Source organism: Acomys russatus, chromosome 19 (genome assembly GCF_903995435.1).
Source record: "Acomys russatus chromosome 19, mAcoRus1.1, whole genome shotgun sequence".
Taxonomy (NCBI): Eukaryota; Metazoa; Chordata; class Mammalia; order Rodentia; family Muridae; genus Acomys; species Acomys russatus.
In genome coordinates this window covers 62509057-62528154 of record NC_067155.1, presented here as the reverse complement: position 1 = coordinate 62528154, position 19098 = coordinate 62509057, and the positions used below count along the sequence as shown (strand labels likewise).

At 54.8% G+C, this 19098-nt stretch overlaps 1 protein-coding gene across 1 annotated transcript in view; it reads right to left on the bottom strand.

The window, feature by feature from the left end:
- Nucleotides 1-2020: 2020 nt before the first annotated feature.
- Fam222a (family with sequence similarity 222 member A) overlaps nt 2021-19098 on the bottom strand; it is a 44931-nt gene continuing 27853 nt past the window's right edge. The window contains exons 3-4 of the mRNA XM_051161709.1: nt 3212-4492; nt 2021-2610 (exon numbers count right to left, since the gene is read on the bottom strand). Of these exons, the coding sequence (XP_051017666.1) occupies nt 3213-4492 (1280 nt within the window). The 3' untranslated portion in view covers nt 2021-2610; nt 3212. The remainder of the gene's footprint in view (nt 2611-3211; nt 4493-19098) is intronic.

Sequence of the window (19098 nt, the reverse complement as noted above, 5' to 3'; positions counted from 1 at the left end):
AAGTTGGGGGGGGGGTTCCCCCAAAGCCTTTGTTCCCTGGGGCTTTAATAGAAACCAAAACTTAAGTTCAGCTGTCGGCTAAGACCAAAGGGAATCTAGGCTGTGGGACTTTTCAGAGCCTTTAATAAGCAAGAGTGGTCTGTGTATCTCTAGGGCATGGCTTCTCGGTTTGTTTGTTTTGGGGGGGGCAGTGCTGAGGGTGGACCCTAAGGCATTAGACCTGGTATCTGTCCCAGCTGCTGTCTGGTAAGATGCGTCTTGCTGACTCTTGACACCGTGGCCATGGGTGTGTGCCATATGCCTGACCTGCTCAGCTGCTCAGCCTAGAGACTTAGGAGCCCAACAGAGTTCCAGGGAGAGAGAGACCAGCATGTAGGAGCCTGGCTGCTCAATGCGCAGCCCAACCGGTAGTTCTGAAGGCAAATACCGCCCCCCCCTCCCCCACAGCCTGTTTGTTGGCTCTAGGTGTGCACAGTGGGGCAGCCTCGGGTGCTCTGCCCATGGAAGCTGCTTTGATTGTGGGTTTGCTGCCTTCTGTTACTGAAAGCCTCACCTGTCCCAAGGCTGTCCTGTTTGGTTGTGGTGGTGGTGGTGGGTCATTGCAAAAGCACAGGTCAATTCCACGGCATCTAGAACGCTCTCCGGGGTCAGCCATCTCATGCCCTGCTGAGTGCTATGAACCTAGACCACCTACCGAGCGCAGGCCACTCTGCTCCATGGCCACTCCTGATGCTCCTACACCAAGGTGTTTTTTGTTTTTGTAATATACCAGTTCTTTGGGGAGTGCCTAGTTGAGGGCAGCTCAGGGTCGCAGTGGGGGCTCAGACCCTGTCCAGCTGCTGCTGTGGCTCTGGTGGCCCCGCTGACTTGGGTTTTGGGCAGTGTGGGGCTGCCATTAGTTCCATCGAGTGCCGTGTCTGCTCTGGGAGACAGATGTGATCTCATTCCTCACCTGATAGGGTCTCTGAGGCCACCGTGTCACCTGCTGATTCTCTGTGACTCCATCCTGTCTGTCTTTTGCACACTTACCCTTGTAGCCTGGTCTTCCGTACCCCGTGGGCTAACAGGTGTGCCTGGCTCGTGAACCCCCCACAGAAAAGCCTGGACTTGCCCACACGTGGATGCTGGGACTCTGTGTCCTCTGAGTGGACCATGAGCAACTCCGAGGCTTCAGGAGACTGGGCCGCAGCTGAGGGCTTGGCCGATTTTGGAGTCTAGACTGGGGCAAGCGATGTTCTACCCTCTGCACCCCACACACACACTGGCCAGGGCTCCGTGTGGGGCAGGAAGGTCGCCACAGATAGAAGGTCCTGATTTTTTTCCCAGCACAGATGTCCAGCTCTTGTCCTGGAAAGGAGCTGGGGAGAGGCGATGGGTGTGGGGTCAGGGCACAAGGAAGTCCTTGTGCTGTGGGGTGGGACCTCCTCTTCCAGGGTCCCATCCTGCTGGGTGCTCCGAGCCCTGCACACAGTAGGACAGGTAGACCTCTCACCTCATTCTGTGGGGGCACCTGGCCAGGACAGCATGACCTCAGGCAGGACACTTCCCACCTTACAAGGGTGCTGTCTCTGGTGAGACACAAAACTGGTCCCTGGAGAACGATGAGCTGCAATGGTGGACAGGATTGATAGGGTATGGGCACAGGCCAGGTTGCCCAGGGTCATCTGGGCTGGCCAGGATGACAAGCCTGTTCCTGGCCACACTGCCATCCTTTAAGCTGGGAGGACGACAGACAAACAGAAAAGAGCTGGGAGGGACTTCTGGCGGGTATTTTCAGAACTACCCCAGCACTAGGAAGAACTCAGGGCTCAGGTTGGATTCTGACTTTGCGCCCGTGGATGGACCACTGACCACCAGCCTGTGAGGTGACATTTAAGGCCTAAGAGCATCCAGCCTGGAGAGCTTTGGGATAACTTGGGCGTGGAACACCCTGTATGCCTCACCCACCCCGCACCCACAAGGCTCCTTAGGGCGCCCTCCCATGGACCTCTGGTGTGTGTGTGTTGGGGGGGAGCCAGCAAGAGTGAAAACAGTTTTGCAGCGAATCCACAGCTGAGACACCATCTGTTTTCCTTTTTTTTTCTCTTTCTCTTCGTTTTTAAAACAATATAGTGCAGACTGCACTTCTCACAGTAGAATATAATGGTCAATTTTAGTATAAAAAAAAACATTCTCAGAGATTTGTAAATGCACTTAGTGCTTGGGCAGGCCTTGGAGAGATACAGTACCGCTGCTGGGGGGCCTGGGGCTGGTGGGGCCAGGGGACTGCAGGCCTTGAGGACTTCCTGGGCTTATCAACCCCCCACAGCAGTGCAGGCCAGGCCTGGGGGAGTGCAGAAAAGGAGCTGGATTGGGCATTCCAGTTATAGCCAGCAGGTCACCCTTCTCACTGCTCCCCAGGAGACCCCACATGTGAAGAATGGCAAGGCCGTCCTTGTGACTGGAGCCTGAATTCACAGGGTTCCCTTGTTAGCCCCTTTGTGCGCATAGGAAAATGGCGTCCCTTCCTCCAGTTGCAGACAATTGCAATAAATGTACAAGTCTAGGATGCGAGTGGCATGTCCTTAGGCAAGGTGCCCTTGTGCGATGCACCAACTGCTCCCAGCAGCCCTATGAGATGTAACGCAGGGAACAGAGAAGAGGTCGGTCCGGGGTGTACGGAGTAGGGTGAGGACAGGGTGCCTAGTAGGAAAGGTGGGTAGAGGAAGGGTCACAAGGAATGGGCTGGTGGTCCTGAGGCCTCTATGAGTCTGGAGTCGGAGCAGTCTCCACCTGGATTAGCTGGTGGGGGTGGGGCACTTTGGACCCAGGGGCTTTTGATCCCCTCTGCTCCTTTTCCAAGAGACGGAGGGGATTGTGGGTAGAAACCTGGTGCTGACTGGAGCAGCACCTCTGCTGGAGACCCAGAAGGAACTTCGTGTTTGTGGGGGGGGAGAACCCTCTGTCTTTCTGCCTAGATGAGGGATGGGCCCTGCAGGCAGCCCTGGACCCTCCCTGCTTCCTGGGGCAGTGAGCCGTGGTGGAGAAGCCCTGGTGTGTGAGGTCAACCTGCCCGCCCATCGCCCATCGCAGTGAGGAGGTAACCAGCCTGACTTCCCTGTGGACACTCGGCCACAGGGCAGGTGGGGCACCCTGCTAGCTGCCTGCCCTGTGCTGTGGCCTGCCAACCCCCAGTACCCTGTCCATCTGTCCATGCACCCACAGGGCAGACCTTATCTGTAGACAGGTAGGCGGATGTGGGCGTGCTGATGGTCCAGCAGCCGGGGCACGGCCACTGTCTCATAACCCTTGCCCAGCATCTGTTCCTTGATGCAGGGCGGCCGGATGTCATTGATGAGGTACTCCAGCGACTGCAGGCTGCTGCTCAGCACCGCTGTGTTGCACATGCTCTTGCTGGTCAGGCCTGAGAGTGTGTCTGCAGGAGGCCCGGCTAGCTCCCGGGCAGCACCCGGCCCCAGCTCTGTCACTACGGCAGCTGCTGCTGCTGGATTGTAGCAGTCACTAGTAGGCGTCACCAGAACACTGTTCCAAGGGGCAGCAAAGTACTGGCCCACAGTGAAGCCGGTGGGCAGCCCCACACCACAGTTGTGAGGGGACCCATTGGCCCGCTCGAACACCCGCCCGCCGCAAGTCTCGGGGGACTTGCTGGCTACGGTGCTACTATTATTGTAGGCTCGCAGTGGCTGGGGTGGGGGTGGGGGTGGCTTCTGCGGCCACAGCAGGTAGTCTAGGCCACCTTCCGCATACCCTGCAGGTTTGGCGGTCCCAGCCAGTGTCAGGGCTGGTGTGGCTCCCTGGCTCAGTTCTGTGCCTTTCCGGCAGTCTGGCAGACCGGCTGTGGCGGAGTAAGCCATGCTAGGAAAGCTGGGCACTGGGCCATGCTTGGCTGGACTGGGGTGGGGCACAGCCACGCCCTGACAGGCGCTGGGTGCAGCGCCTGGGGCCTGGCACTGCTGGTTGAGCTGGTACAAGATACTATGGATAGAGGGTAGGTTGGAGGGTGGCAGGGGCAGGCCCCGGCCCGGCAGAGGGATCACAGAGGTGGCAGTGGCTGCTGCAGGCAGGCTGGGCGGAGGGGCAGGTGCCTCAGGTGGCTTTGGGTAGGCCAAGGGCCCCAGGGTGCTGGGCACCGGGTAGGGTGCAATGCCCACCTGCACGGTGGCTGGTGACAGTTTAGTCCGCTTGCCCTCCACGCTCTTGAGCACGCTTTTGGTGTGCCCAGCAGGCATAGCCGCACTAGAAGAGACGGCAGCCTTGACGATGGCCAGCAGGCCCTGGTAGCCGGTGGTGTGCTGAGGGTAGGGGCTGTAGCGCTGGCCGCTGGTGTCATAGCCGTTGACCGTGCGGCCGAGGTGCTTGTGCTGTGGTACGCGGATGTTGGTGGGGAAGATCTTGATGGACAGCGGGCTGTTGGCCACCTTCTCAGCGTACGCGTCCAGCTCGGCTGGGCTTGGGTAGCGGGCAGAATGCATAGAGCTGGCCACTGACTCGCCTGCGGGGACAGAGGCACACGTGAGAGACGGGCGCTGCCCAGGCCCCTTACCCTTACTTGTATTTTTCCTGTTCCTCCCACACTTCCAACTATTGGACCAAAACGCGAGGCTCACTGAGGAAACTGCCCGTTTACAAGGTTGGGGTGTAGGCCAGCCCTCGGCCACAGGCGCGCTTCGCCACCTTTTTTTTTTTCCCCTCTTTGAGACAGGGACCTGTGCGTGTTCTAAGTTTGTCCTCAGACTTGACGCATATACAAAGGTGACACTGATGTTCTGACTCCTCTGCCGACGCCCCCCCACCCCCCACCCTGTGAATGCTAGGATCACAGACAGGTTTGCCATTATTATGCCCTGTTATGTATTGCTTGGGGTTGAACCCAGAGCCTCACAATGCTGGGCAAACGCCTTGCCAGCTGAGCACCCCTAAGCCCCAAGTCCACTTCCAGCAGCACGGACTAGCTATGCTGGCATTCCGGGTTGGGTACTCATGATGGCTGGTCCAAAGACCCTCTCCTGACACCCTGAGCCATTCTAGACCAAAGCACAGTCAATAGCTTCCTGTGAGGCAGGGGGATGTGGACAGGCAGGGGTTGGGTGGAACTGTGGTTATGTGGGCTCTGTAGTCCTGGGTAGGCAGGGGTTGGGTGTAAGCAGGGCACCGTTGTTCCTAAGGCTGCCTCCACCGGTATCTGATCTGGGAGGATTTGGCACTACATGTGTAGGAGGCAGTGCTGGGGGAGATCAGTGCTACTCAAGGGAAGGCCTCCTCCCATCTGGTCCTCCCAGAGCCATGAGCGACCTGCACGGCTTTAGTCTGAATGGTGGTTCTCTGTGTTAGGGAGGCTAGCGGCTGACGGAGCTCTCCCAGACAGGGTCACCAGAGGCAGCTGGGAGAGCTCAGGCCAGCAGAGCCAGGGACTGTGCACACCAGGGTCGCTTCCCACCTCACTGGGCACTCCAAACAGCTGGAGATACTTGCTTGTCACAATTATGTACACTGGTGGCTTCCAGTGGGCTGGGTGGCTGCCTCACGTCCCAGAGTGGGCAGAAACAGACTTGGAGCAGGGGCGGGGGTGGGGGGTGATCCGTCAGCAAATGCTTTGCTCAGGTCAGCTACAGATGGTCTTGAGTGACCGGAGGTGGCAGGGACAACATTCCTGCACCTCTTTGGACCTAACCTGGGGTGAGCAGGTGAGGGCACCCCTACCCTGCTCTGGCCAGTCCCTACTCTTAAGTAGCCTAAAATAAACTTGGTGTGGAGAATGGAAATGTCACTTTGGCCAACGGGGGAATCTTTCTCAGCAATTGGATTTAAACTACATTATACAAGCAATTTCATGGGCACTTAGCACCGCTCTGAGAATCCCGCAAAAAAGGGACCAGCTCTTCATTTGCCAGCCATAAATCAGCAGTTGCTATAATGAGCACAAAAATGTCACTTTTATGCAATTTTACAGATGAACAAAACTGGTGAAATTAGCTGTGGAAACCTACCATACTCAGCAAAAGCAGCTGCCGGGAGGGGGAAAAATGATTTCCGTATTTTCGTTTCCCTTAAACTCTTTCCAAGCAAGCCTCTGCCATTGTGGTGTGAAAACTCATTTGTCCTTTGCATTACACTTTCACTCGGAGTTTATCTTGAGTATCCAATGAACCACCAACTGTGAAAATGATTAAATCTACAAAATCTATCTAATGGATGGAATAAATTAGGTGTTCAAAACCTTAAGAAAAAGGGAGGAAATGCCTGCTCTCTGGTCGTGTTGCCAACAGAGGGCGCACCTCACCCCATGTGTCAGTGGGCATCCTGCAGGTGTGGCTTCTGAGGGAGGGTGTCAGGATACACAGCCTCTCCACCAGCAGTGACTGCGTGCCAGCTCTGCCTCCACCATTTTCTGAGTGGCTTGTGTATGGAGAAAGGGGTAGGGGGTGGCATCCCTGTGCTGTAGGGAGGGAGGGATGTGCCATGTGGCAGCCAGCCTTGAGACCTGCCTCCCAGACCACCTGGCACTCAAGCCCCTGCAGAAGTCCCTGGGTCCCACACTAGGCAGGATTGAACTCCCTACCCCCACTCCCAAGACAGGCTTTCTCTATGTAGACCAGGCTGGCCTTGAACTCACAGTGATCCGCCTGCCTCTGCCTCCCGAGTGCTGGGATTAAGGGAGTGCACCACCACCAGCTGGCTCAGGGTTGAACTTGGTACCCAGTAAGATTCTTTGGAAGGGACATGGCTCTCCCACAACACCTAGTAACACAAGGAGGCCTCCAGGGATGAGGAGAAACCTGGACAGCGGCCATGAAGTCTTGTTGGAACCAGTTCAGCCACAGCTGAGTCCCCTAAGGGAGCCTGAGTAGACACACAGTCACCCGTCACAAGGTAAGACGACACAGAGGTCTCCATTTTACAGGTAAGGAGATCAGACGTTACAGCCAGCCAAGGTCAGAGCTAGGCCTGCCTGTCTTCTGGGTCACCAGTACTCCACCCCAGGCAGGGCCTGGAAGGGCTGGAGCATGTCGGAGGGCCTAAGGCCACCCTTAGGAGAGGCGGAGAGAGGGAGAGACTGCCTGGGTTGGTGCTTGGCGAGCCTCTTCCAGGGCGTGGTGACAGGGAGCCTGCTGGGGTCTCCTACCACAGACCTGGTTTAATCATGGGCCCCACATACACCTTTGAGATGGTAGCCCCTGCCTTAGCCTTGGTCCCTCAAAGACTTTTTCTGGCTATCCTCCAGTGGGCCTGGCTTGGGACCGTGGGCTACTTGGCTCCTGGGCCCAGGTTGGCAAAGCGGAGGAAACCCAGTCACAAGTGCTCATACCGTCACACAGGGCTATAGGGGGTAGGGAAAGGTCCTCGTGGAGGGGCTGGGGAGCTCTGTGACAGCCGGCTCCTCAGTCAGGTGAGAAGGAGGAAGAGGAGGAGGAGCGCAGCCTCCAGATCTCCCTGTGTTTTCCGGCTGGTTTGGGGACTCTCGTGGCAGCATCTGTCACCACCAAAGGGACCACAGTAGCCTGACTACAGTTGGCTTCTATAGTTGGCTTCCAGACTCAGGCCCCCCTGTCTAGTGGCCTGTGCACTGCTGGGGCTCCACTACCCATAGGACCGGGTGGGCAACTGAGCCCATCCATTCTGGACCCCTGCCCCCTGTCACTGTGTGCCAAATGCCCTGGGCCCTACTTTGCAGGCGGCGGGCTAAGGAACAGGCACCCTGCATGGGCATGGCTAGCAGGCTGACTGGTGTGGAGGGCACATCTGTGTTCTTGGGCACGTCTCCTGCAAATAGTGGTGTCTGATCCCCCCTCACCTGATGTGAACTAGATCATGGGCCTGACTGTACCGAGGAGAGGGTAGTGTGGGCGGGCAGGGGAGTGATGCTAAGTGACTGTCTATCTATCTGTATGTCTGTCTACTACCTAATTAAAAAAAAAATTATTACCATGTATACAGTGTTCTGCCTGCAAGCACTCCTATAGGCCAGAAGAGGGCATCAGTTCACATTATAGATGGCTGTGAGCCACCATGTGGTTGCTGGGAATTAAACTCAGGACCTCTGGAACAACAGTCAGTGCTCTTAACCTCTGAGCCATCTCTCCAGCCCCGCTGCCTACCTAATTTTAAACACAGGGTCTCTCTGTGTAGCTCTGGCTGTCCTGGAACTATGTAGACCTCACAAAAGTTCTCAGAGAGCCTCCTGACTTTGCCTCCCAAATGCTGGGATCAAAGGCATTTGCTACCACTCAGTGACTTTGTAAAAGGCATGTGACCTCCACCTGGACTCAGCTGTGTGGAGAGAAGCCACAGACAGAAAAGTGAGAGCCTCCCCCTCCACCCCCAGGAGCCTCATGGGACACACTCCTTACTGTCCTGTCCGGGACGCAGTGGCTGCTTGGCCACGCTGCCCTGGGACTCCACAGTGAGGTTCAGAGGACTGTGTGGTGGGCTGAAGGAGCTTCCGGCTCGGACCCAGCGGTCAGTGGGGAAGTAACCTCCAAGGTTAAAGAGAGAAGAGGGGGCCACATGGGATCTATGCAGAGGGGCCAGCAATCCAGAGCTGGCTGTCGGGGAAACGCATTTCCTGGCCCCAGGCCACTATGGCCGTCCAGGTGGGTGCCCCACGTAGTGGGTTCCCCAGGGAGAGACCCCCTTCTATGACTGGAATATAAAACATCCCCTGGAGCATCCATGTGTTGGAGGCTTGGTCCCTAACTGGTGGCACAAGGCTGACAGGGCGAGTCCATGGATGTGGTCACCTTGAGTGGGCTGTTCAGTTGGCCTGGGTGGACGAAGTGGGTGACTGGGCTGTGCCTTCGAGGGTGGGGAGTTAGGGAGGCAGGTGACAGGCCTCTAGTTCCGAGCCCTACCCCATGTGCCTGGATACACCACTGACTGCCCTTCTCAGAGCCAACAGTGAACTGGCATCTTACTATGCGAGCCCTGGAGGGTCTCAGGAGCAAGCGACTGGCCTTCTTTGGTGCCCTTGGCCCGTGCCAGCACAATGACAATGATTGTTCTGAGCGCTTGTGTGACCTTCTTGCTCAGCTCCTCTGTAGAAAGCCTCCACTAAGGTGTGTAAGGAGACACTGGGGGGGGGGGGGGGGGGGGGAGGGACTGGTCACATGACCCAAACCTCCCTCTGCAACCTCCCTTCCAGTCACAGGCCCTGAATACACACAGAAGTGTCACATGTTTCCTTTGGGCCCTCCTGGGACCGCTTTGGAGGAAGCCTGGTTTCTCAGAAAAGGTTAGGCATGCGGGGCCGGCATCAAGTAAGGGTGACCGGGGCTGCCTCTCCCTGCATCCATCTCCATCCGTGAAGACCCCATTAAAGGCTTGTCTGGAGATTTAAAAGGCTGGCAGGAAGTGCCTGGCGAACTGTCGCTGCCATTAAGTTAATGTTATGGGCCTTTTACAGGTACGTTAAACAGACGTGGTTATTAACGAGTGTATTAAGCCAATTAAAACCAGCCCTCTGAGTGGGGTTTAATGTTGCCTCGGGGAGACAAGGCTTCGCTGCTTTGCTGCCTGCCAGCGGCAGGCAGGGGAGGGAGGACCGACTCCGGTTCTGAGAAGCTGAGCAGCTGGAGCCTCACCTTGACCATGCACACCTCAGGCAGCCAATGTTCTGCGGTGCGGGGGTGAACGGGTGGGGTTTCCAGACTCCAGGAGACTTAAACACACAATGAGATACTTGCTCAAGTGGGGAGTGTGAGCCCCTGAGCCACCTCTAGACCTCCTACGGGATCCAGGCCTGTGTCATTGGGGTGGCCTGGGGACAGGCTCTGTGTTTTGTGAGGTGTACACTGGGGTTCACTCTCCGTTTGACACAATAACAGAGCATGGCACTGGGGACAAAGTGGTTCTAAGCCCATTAGAACCAGGTCCTTCCCAGGTGGCCCTGCCCCCTACACAGGCCCCTGGAGCCTCCAGGGGAACCTCCAGTGTCAGGGTACAGAGTGGGGCTGTTGTGGAGTGGCAGCAGTGGTCAGTGACCGTTCCTTCCTTCCTTCTGTCCAGTCAGGAAGTCCCAGGGTGGTCTGGGTTGAAGTGGGCGTGAGAGGCAGTTCCTAGGTCTTCTCAGGGACAGAAGGGTCCTTGGGCACCTTATCTGCATTCCTCTTCACTGTGACACTGCGCCCTTGGAGGTGGCAGCCTCCTGAATGCTCAATTAACGTGACACTAATTAGCTGGTGGCACCGGCAGAATGCCTAATGAGGTCGCTCAGGAGGGGGTGGGAGACACTGGGCGGGGAGAGCAGCTGTTCCCAGGTCTTTATTGGGAAGGACTGCTGCTTGGCACCTTGTGGCTGTCCCAGGGACCGCAATCTGCTGCACCTACTGACTCCTGGTGGTCAACCAGAGGATCGGACACTGGACAATTCCGGGTGTGCCCTGCTAATGCCTGGGGACCTCCTGGGCTGAAGGTGGGGGCGGGGAGTGATCACCATCTCTGGCCTCTCTTGGGGCAGAGTGGTGAATGTTCAGACGCTCAGGCACATGAACGAAGCCACGCCGTGTCTAATCAGGGGGCGTCCTGCACGTAGCTGCAACAGATAGGTGCTCCCTAGGCCCTTCCTTAACCCCCAAGCGCTGGGTGGATTCTTGGGGGGGCCTCTATGTCCCAGAAAGTGGGGCTGGGGACATTTCCATCCTTCCTCCACCTAACGTGCCTGTCCCTCACCTGAGCCTCAGGATTTCTTTCCTGCCCCTTTGCTTGGCTGTTTGGGCCACATGTGACTCTAGCCTACACCGTGCACATGAGGGTCAGCCTGTCTCATCTCTGTAACACCCAGTCACCTCCTCTGGGTCTCATGCCTTTTTCCACCGCCAGACCTGTACTTTAAGTTCTATAGAAATATGCTCACATGTCAAAAATTACAATACCAGGACTGAGGGTGTAGCTTGGGGGTGGATCGGCTGCTGAGCATACACACAAGGCCTCAGGTTCCATCCCTGTCTCTAAGAGGAACAGTTTTGTTTTTGTTTTTAAATTATGTGTACAATGTTCTGCCTGCATGTACACCTGCAGGCCAGAAGAGGGCACTGGATCTCATTATAGGTGGTTGTGAGCCACCATGTGGTTGCTGGGGACTCAGGACCTCTGCATGGGCAGCCAGTGCTCTTAACCACTGAGCCATCTCTCCAGCCCCTTAGGAACACTTTTTTTTTTTTTTTAAAGGAACACATTTTTAACAGAAAAACAAAGTGACCCAGAAGTGACTAGCTGTTGAAGGAAATGACACTAACAAATGGGGAGACGCCCCATGCTCATGGACTGGGAGATGAGCTGGCCCCCTCACAGAGACCAAGAAGCTTGTCCTGAAGTCCTGGAGATCCAGAAGAGCCTAAACCATTTCTAATTCTGAGGCTTGATGCAAAGTTACATTATTCAGGCCACGGTGGGTACCAGGCTTAAAGAGAGGCACCAGCAGAGCAGAAGACTGGAGAGTCCAGAAGAGACATCCGTGTCATCACTCGGTAGGGAGAGGCTGGTCTTGCTTGTTTATTTCTAGAAAGGGTTTCTCTGTGTAGCCCTGGCTGGAATTCAGCTCAGTAGACCAGGCTGGCCTCGAACTCATAGACCTGCCTCTGCTTCCCGACTGATGGGATTATAGGCGTGTGCCACCATACCTGCCGAAGTTGGCCTTTTCAGGGACTGGTATTGAAGACAACTCTATATTGGAGGCAATCACTAGGCAGCTGCATTCGCGATAATGATGTTGGATCATTTCTACATACAAAAACCATCTCCAGGGCTAGGCGTGGTGGCGCATGCCTTTAATCCCAGCACTCAGGAGGCAGAGGCAGGTGGATCGCTGTGAGTTCGGGTCTAGCCTGGTCTACAAAGCAAGTCCAGGACAGCCAAGGCTACATAGAGAGACCCTATCTCGAAAAACAAAACAAAAAATTATCTCAAAACTGTATCAGAGACCTACGTGGAAAAGCTAAAACTTTTCAAAAGACCCTTTATTCATTTATTGTATGTGGGGACAGAGAGAAAGCATGCCCCACTTGTGGGCAAGGGTGACAATTTTTACCATGTGGGTCCTGGGCACTGAGTCCTCAGCAACAGGCACCTCCACCCACTGTGCTGCCTCACCGGCCTCAAGACTAGTAATGCTCAGGAGAAAACATGCGGGAAGCCGCGCCACAGCTCTGGTCACACGAGGCCTTGTACACATGCACCCTAACAAAGACATGGATGCCTTCAGAATCAAACATTCTGGTGCTTCAAAGGGGACCAGGAAGCGTGACGGAGACGGTTCTAGAATGGGAGAAGGGTCTCAGAAATCACACTCGTGAAACAAGACCAGTTACCAGAACACAGGCGGGGCCCGAGGAAAAGGCAAGTAGCTGAGTTGAAAGAAGAGCCGCGCGGACATCTTCAAAGAAGATACATAAAAGCCAGCGAGCACACAAGACACAGATATAAAGCACCCTGAGGCGACAATAAAGACGGGGGTGGGGGGGGCGTACCCGAGAAGCTGAGCCAAGACGGTTGCTTAGGCTGCAGTGAGAGCCCCTGTAAAAACAACAAAGGGTTATGGCGCCGGAGCTCGGTTCCCGGGTCGGACCCTTACAGGTGTTCACTTTGTTTTCTGCCCTGTGTACAGCCTTTGCTCCCGCCATGTTCTAAGCCCGCAAGCTCACTGGCAGTGTTGCCAGATCCCCCAGATGGATGAGGGGCAGAAGCCTGGCAGGGCCGACACACCAGACCTTCCCTCCCACCCCAGGCAGGATGTGAGGATGACACACGTGCCCCTTCTCGTTTCTCTTCTACGTTTTGATTTTGGTACTGGGAAGGCAACACACGTGGAAGACAGAGGACGGCTTATTAAGAGTCGGTTCTCAACGCTGGGTGTGGTGGCGCACTCCTGTAATCCCAGCACTCGGGAGGCAGAGGCAGGAGGATCGCTGTGAGTTCCAGGCCAGCCTGGTCTACAAAGTGAGTCCAGGACAGCCAGGGCGACACAGACCCTGTCTCGAAACAACAACAACAAAAGAGTCGATTTTCTCCCTCCACTGTGTGGTCCCAGGAATTGAACTCAGGTCATCAGGCTTGGCAGCAAGCACCTTGACCTGCTGAGCCCTCTTGCTGGCCCCTTTAGTGGCGAGAACCAGCGGCCCCTATAGAAAACTAGTGGCTCGGAAGCTCACTGGGGCAGAAGCTCCAATTGGCAGGCCATGGAGGGATGAGTGCCCAGCAGTGGGTAAGGATGAGAATCTTGCTGAAAAGTGTACCTGAATTTGGGGGTACGTGCCCTTCAATGTTTCTCATCCATGGAGATGGGTAGGGGTGGGGTCCTCTCACACTGCTGTAGACACGGAGCTGAGGGTTGGAGTCACTGTCCTAAAGTCACACACATGTCCCGTGTGTGCCCAGCAAGGACCTTAGATCCATCTCAGTCCCTGGAGGCTTCTGGGGAGGAGGATGGGCCCCAAGGTCTGGGACAGGCTGTCCACTGCTCTTGGGCAGCTGCCCATCCCCCCACAGTGCCCCTGAGCACAGCAGAGCCCCAGTCCCTGAACCCTGCCTCCCCCAGCAGCAACATGGTAGCTCCCTGGGGCTCTCTACAGAGCCTGTATTTTTAGCAGTGCACAACTCAAAGTTTGTATATTAGCAGCTGCGATGAGAAAGTCAAATATTTATTAGCTGGTGAGGTCCTGCATAGTTGAGATGTAGGTTTTCTGCAGCAGGCTGATCAGGTCTTGCTGAGGACCCTGCGGCTCTGGCCAGCTGGGAAGGCTCAGCTCTTAGGCCTAAGGGAAGGGAGGGGACACACTCGGCTGTTTTTTCCTTTCAGGTAATTTTCTCCTATCTAGTCACCTAGGATAGCCTGCTCTGTCCTCAGCTCTTAAAGATGCAACCTGTGGTCGTTTCTGGCCCCTCAGGTGTGTTCTGGGGACATGTGGCAGCTGGTTCTTGTCACAGTTCTGTAAGTCAGGCTACTGAGATCTTTCTCCAACAAGAAGAGGACAGGGGTCTCAGACTGGCTCCCCGACCTCCTGGATCTTTTGATGTCAACTATTACAGGTGGCCAGAACTAGGCTTTCTTTTTGGGGGGACAGGATTCAAGACAGGGTCTCTCTGTGTAGCCTTGACTGTCCTGGACTCACTTTGTAGACCAGACAGGCCTCGAACTCACAGTGATCCACCTGCCTCTGCCTCCCGAGTGCTGGGATTAAAGGCGTGCACCACCACTGCCCAGCGAACGAGGCTTTTTCTATCCACTTCATCTGACCCTTTCTTTACAAAAGGGGACACAGGTCCTAGGAAACCGGTCACCTTATCCAAGGTCATGCTATCCATAGCCTGGCTATGACCTTTCTACCTCGGTGTTAACCCAGTAGAGCAGCAAAACTCAGGCAGCCCCTTCACAGTTCTGCACAGGGCAAAAGAGATGAGAGAGCCACTGCCCAGCTAGGCATGGCAGCCCACACCCACGAGCCCAGAATACAGGAGGCAAGAGGATTGACAGGAGTTTGAGGCCAACCTGGGCTACGTGGTGAGACCGTATCTAAAAACAAGGACAGATCCTGTGAGAGCAAGGCCCTAGAAAAACTGGCCACAAACAGCCCTGGTGCCCAACTAGCGTGTCACAACGTGCCTCTCCAGCTGCGTGGGCCGAGTGCCCATGGCTGCTAAGGCCTGAATACAAACAAAAGTGCATGCTGTGAAGATCTGGTGAGGTGATGTGCTGAGCCAGCAGCATGCACTCCCAAAGGCTGGGGTACACCCCAAACACCAAGCCTAAGCCCCTCTCCCATGACAGGAGAAGCGCATGGGACACACTTGGCTGAAGAGCACAGGGGGCTAGGTATGAAGTCGGCATGCCCCACCTGCAGCCGGGAGTGACGAAGGAGGAGTGAGCGGACATGTGACACTTTGAAAGTCCAGTCGGGACATGGCCTCAGATCTTTATAACCGTGAACTTCCTGCAAACAGCCAGACAGGCAAGACAAGCTCACTCCCTCCAGAGGTAAGCCACGTCGAACACATTGAATCCCATCAAAATAAAGCTCGGGCAAGGTCATGGTTGGTACTAACCACACCCTAAGAGAGAAGACGGTCGTCATAGAAGAAAGGGCGGTGACTGACCAGTGCCCATGGAGGGATGGTCTGAAGGGAAAACGTGTAGAAAAAGCAACGGTGCAGCCGTGCAAGAGGTGGCAAGAATGTCCACAAAGCGCAGTGGCTGGGGGGGGGGGGGGGTGGAGGGGGGAGAGCACTGAGGGGAAAAGGGTGGGAAATGCCCAAAGAGGGCTGGAGAGATGGCTCAGTGGTTAAGAATGCTGGCTGCTCTTCCAGAGGTCCTGAGTTCAATTCCCAGCAACCACATGGTGGCTCACAGCCATCTATAATGAGATCTGGTGCCCTCTTCTGGCCTGCAGGTGTACACGCAGGCAGAGCACTGTATATGTAATAAATAGAGGAGAGGAAATGAAAGCTAGGAGCCAGGCTTAGCGGCTGTGGTCCCAGGAACGGGCTACAGAGGCCTGAGAGGAAATCCAAAATATTGATCACTTGAGGCCGCCCAACAGCACACTGAGGGCCGCGCAGGGCCAAACCACTGGTGCGGGGACAGTGAAACAAAACCAGGAACCGTGGTGACGGTGAGAGGCTGAGGTGACGGCGCTGCTGACCACGGAAGGGAGCGAGGGGCTGGTAACAGTGCCGTTTCGCTCGCCACTCTCGTCTTCACAAGCTGGGAGCAGGAGATGCCGTTTGCAGCTGCTGAGGCTTGCAAATATAGTCAGCCCCAACAAGCAGCTGCCGAGCACACCGATCTCATCATTTTCTTCAGGGAATAACAACACACACAGACTCAGAGCTGGGTGGGGAGACGGCTCCGTGCCTAAACATGAGACCTGAGTCCAGATCCTTGGAGTGCTCATCAGCACTGGGCTTAGAGATGGTGGAGAGCAGCGGAGAAGGCGCCTGATGTCACCCTTGGGTGCCCCACCCCCACTACAGAGCAACACAATTGTTGAGTTAAAACTCCAGCTACCTAAAGACAAGCAGAGCGCCCAGCTCAGAGTGCAAGAGCAAATACAACCAAATCCCCCAGCGCCTGAGCTCGGCTACACGTCGGTCACACCAGTAAGGATGAGAGGCAGGGAGAGGCTGTGTCTGTGACACAAAAGCCTAACCCAGCTGGGCAGCATGAGAGTCACATCTAAGCACGGTAACCCAGAGAGGTCACAATCATGTAAAGAAAAACTCGAACTCAAAAGCAGATGTCAGCTATCCTAAAGACCACATCCAGGCCGCAGATACGTTTGTTTTTAATAAAGGATTTAGCTGGGCGCAGTGGCGCAGGACTGTAATCCCAGCACTTGGGAGGCAGAGGCAGGTGGACTTCTGAGTTTGAGGCCACCCTGGTCTACAAAGAGAGTCCAGGACAGCCAGGGCTACACAGAGAAACCCTGTCTCAGAAACAGCAACAACAAAGGATTTACTTCCCATGAAGGTTTACAGCCCCGGTTTCTGCAGGTTAAACAGCACGGCAAGAGCACCACGGATTCCATGAGAAGCAGCAGCCCAGCACCGGCGAGCAGAGGACATCTGGGCCCTTCATCCAGAGAGATGTGAGGGTGTGTGCCAAACCTGCCTCCCAAAGGCAGGCTAGCAGCCGCCTTCTCAGCTCTCACGGAAAACAAAACAAAACCGAGGTTATTTTTCTATCACCAACAACCGCAGAGGAGAGCTGGTGCTTCCAGTGGTGGTGTGTACCTAGTCACAAGGAAGACTTCAATAGACTTTTAGAAACATCTCTGATCATAGCACACACACACACAAAATCCTCTTGCTTAGATGGACAGGTAGGGACAGGGGAAAACCCCCCAAAAAAAACCCAGAACCCAAATTATAAAACAACTAGAAAGTAAAAGTCAAAGTGAGTATAGACTTTTGTAGCCTTTCATTACATTGGTGCACGCCTTTAATCCCAGCACTCGGGAGGCAGAGGCAGGTGGATCTCTGTGAGTTCAAGGCCAGCCTAGTCTACAAAGTGAGTCCACGACAGCCAAGTCTACACAGAGAAGCCCTGTCTCAAAAAACAAAAAAACAAAATCACTACAGACAATGCAAAGACGGCTCAGTGGCTAAAGGCACCGGCTGCTAAACCTGAGACCTGAGTGCAAACCTTGGGGCCCACATGGTGGAAAGGGAGAACTGACTTCTGCAATTTGTCCTTTGAGCTCCACACACCAGCTGTGGTACACACTATTTCTCATACACACAGAGAAATGTATTTTTAAAAAATATTTAAGTAAAAAATATCATTATAAAGATTTTAAGTCTCTAACTCAAGAACTTCAAAAAGCAAGAAGATTTTAATAAAGATAAAAGCATAAGCCAATGAATTAGAACCCCTAACAGGGTAATATTGCTAATAAATACTATAGCTGGGTCTTTGGGGAAAGCCAGTAGATCTTATCATCAGCTAATCTAATCAAGGAGAACAGGGGACCAGACGAGGCGACGGCTCTGTCAGCAGACTGCCCACGTCCCTCAGAACCCGCAGGAGTGGACCGTGGTAACACGTGACTGTAACCCAGCACTGGGCAAGCAAAAACAGTGAACTGCCTGGGGCTTGCTGGCAGCCGAGTTCCAGGCAAGTGAGAGAGGCTGGGGGCCTGGGGTCATCCTCCGGGGTCATCCTCCGGCCTCTACGGTTGCACGTGAAGCTGCACACACGAGAGACAACACCCACCGTGGGGTGAGATGTCACACGAGGAACCAAACCCACTTTGCTCACCTCTCTGTAAGCTCCTCGAAAACCCTGCATTTTTGTTGTTCGGTTTCCTCTGTGTAGCCTTGGCTGTCCTAGAACTCGCTCTGTAGACCAGGCTAGCCTCTCTTTGTTTTATTTTGCTTAACATAATCAATTATTGGAGAAGAACAGCAAACTGGCATTAAAAGGCTACTGGCCCCACCCAGCACAGGTGGGCTCAGTTTCACCCTGGAAGTGAGCAAGCTTTCACAACAGGCACTAACCATGCCAAGGGCAGGGAGACAGGGAGGGATACAGATGACAACAATCAACAACAAACTGTTCTAACGTCGGGCATGGTACTAGGAGGTAGCCTGGGCTACATTATAAGAGCCTGTCTTAATGGATGCTTAAAAGCTGTCTGTCCTTCTAATAAATTAAGGTAAGAATATTGTTTGTTTGTTGTTTTGTTTGTTTGTGTGCCACAGCGTCCAGTGCATTTGATTAAATATCTCAAAACAAAGCACAACAAAAAACCAGAGCATGGCCGGGCGTGGTGGCGCACGCCTTTAATCCCAGCACATGGGAGGCAGAGGCGGGCGGATCACTGTGAGTTCGAGGCCAGCCTGGTCTACAAAGTGAGTCCAGGACAGCCAAGGCTACACAGAGAAACCCCGTCTCAAAAAACAAAAACAGAAACAAAAGGCAGAGCATGCTGGCACACGCCTGTCATCCCGACTCTCCTCAGGCAGAGGCGGGGTGGTAACCAGCGCATTCTCAGCTACACAGCAGGCTTGGAGCCAGCCTGGACTGCATGAGGTCTGCCTGAAAAAGTACAAAGTAAATGATCATTTTCACTGACTACAACCGAAGAGGCTGGTCTGGAAAGCCCACAGCAACAGAAGGATTCACCCAGGAGAGCAGCCTCCACCACGGGAGAAGCAACGCGGTCAAACACCTCCTCCCCAGAAACAAACTTGCCCCCAAATCTGCAGGAGCTAAGTGCAGCCACTTAGGATGTTCCCAGGGGACACAGGAGGAAGTCAGAACACACGGGCACGCCTTGCTGGGGGGATGGGAGGGGGGCATCACAAAGTGCCGTTTCTTCCAGGATATCTGTCAAGGTAAGCAGCAGTCCTAAGTAAGTGGCTGCTCAGGTCAGAGGGCAAATACACAAAGTTGCCATGGAAACGGAGTGGGTGATTGACAAGCAGCAAGAAGCTCCAGTGAACACCTGCCTGCATTACCTGTGCTGCAAGGTGGCTGACCTGGGAGCGGGCAGCGATGGGCCGGCAAATGGCTCAGCAGGTAAAGGTGCTGCCCTCCGAGCTCCAGAGCATGGGTTTGGTTTTCGCGACACACAGGATGGACGGGGGTAACTGATTTCTGCAAACTGG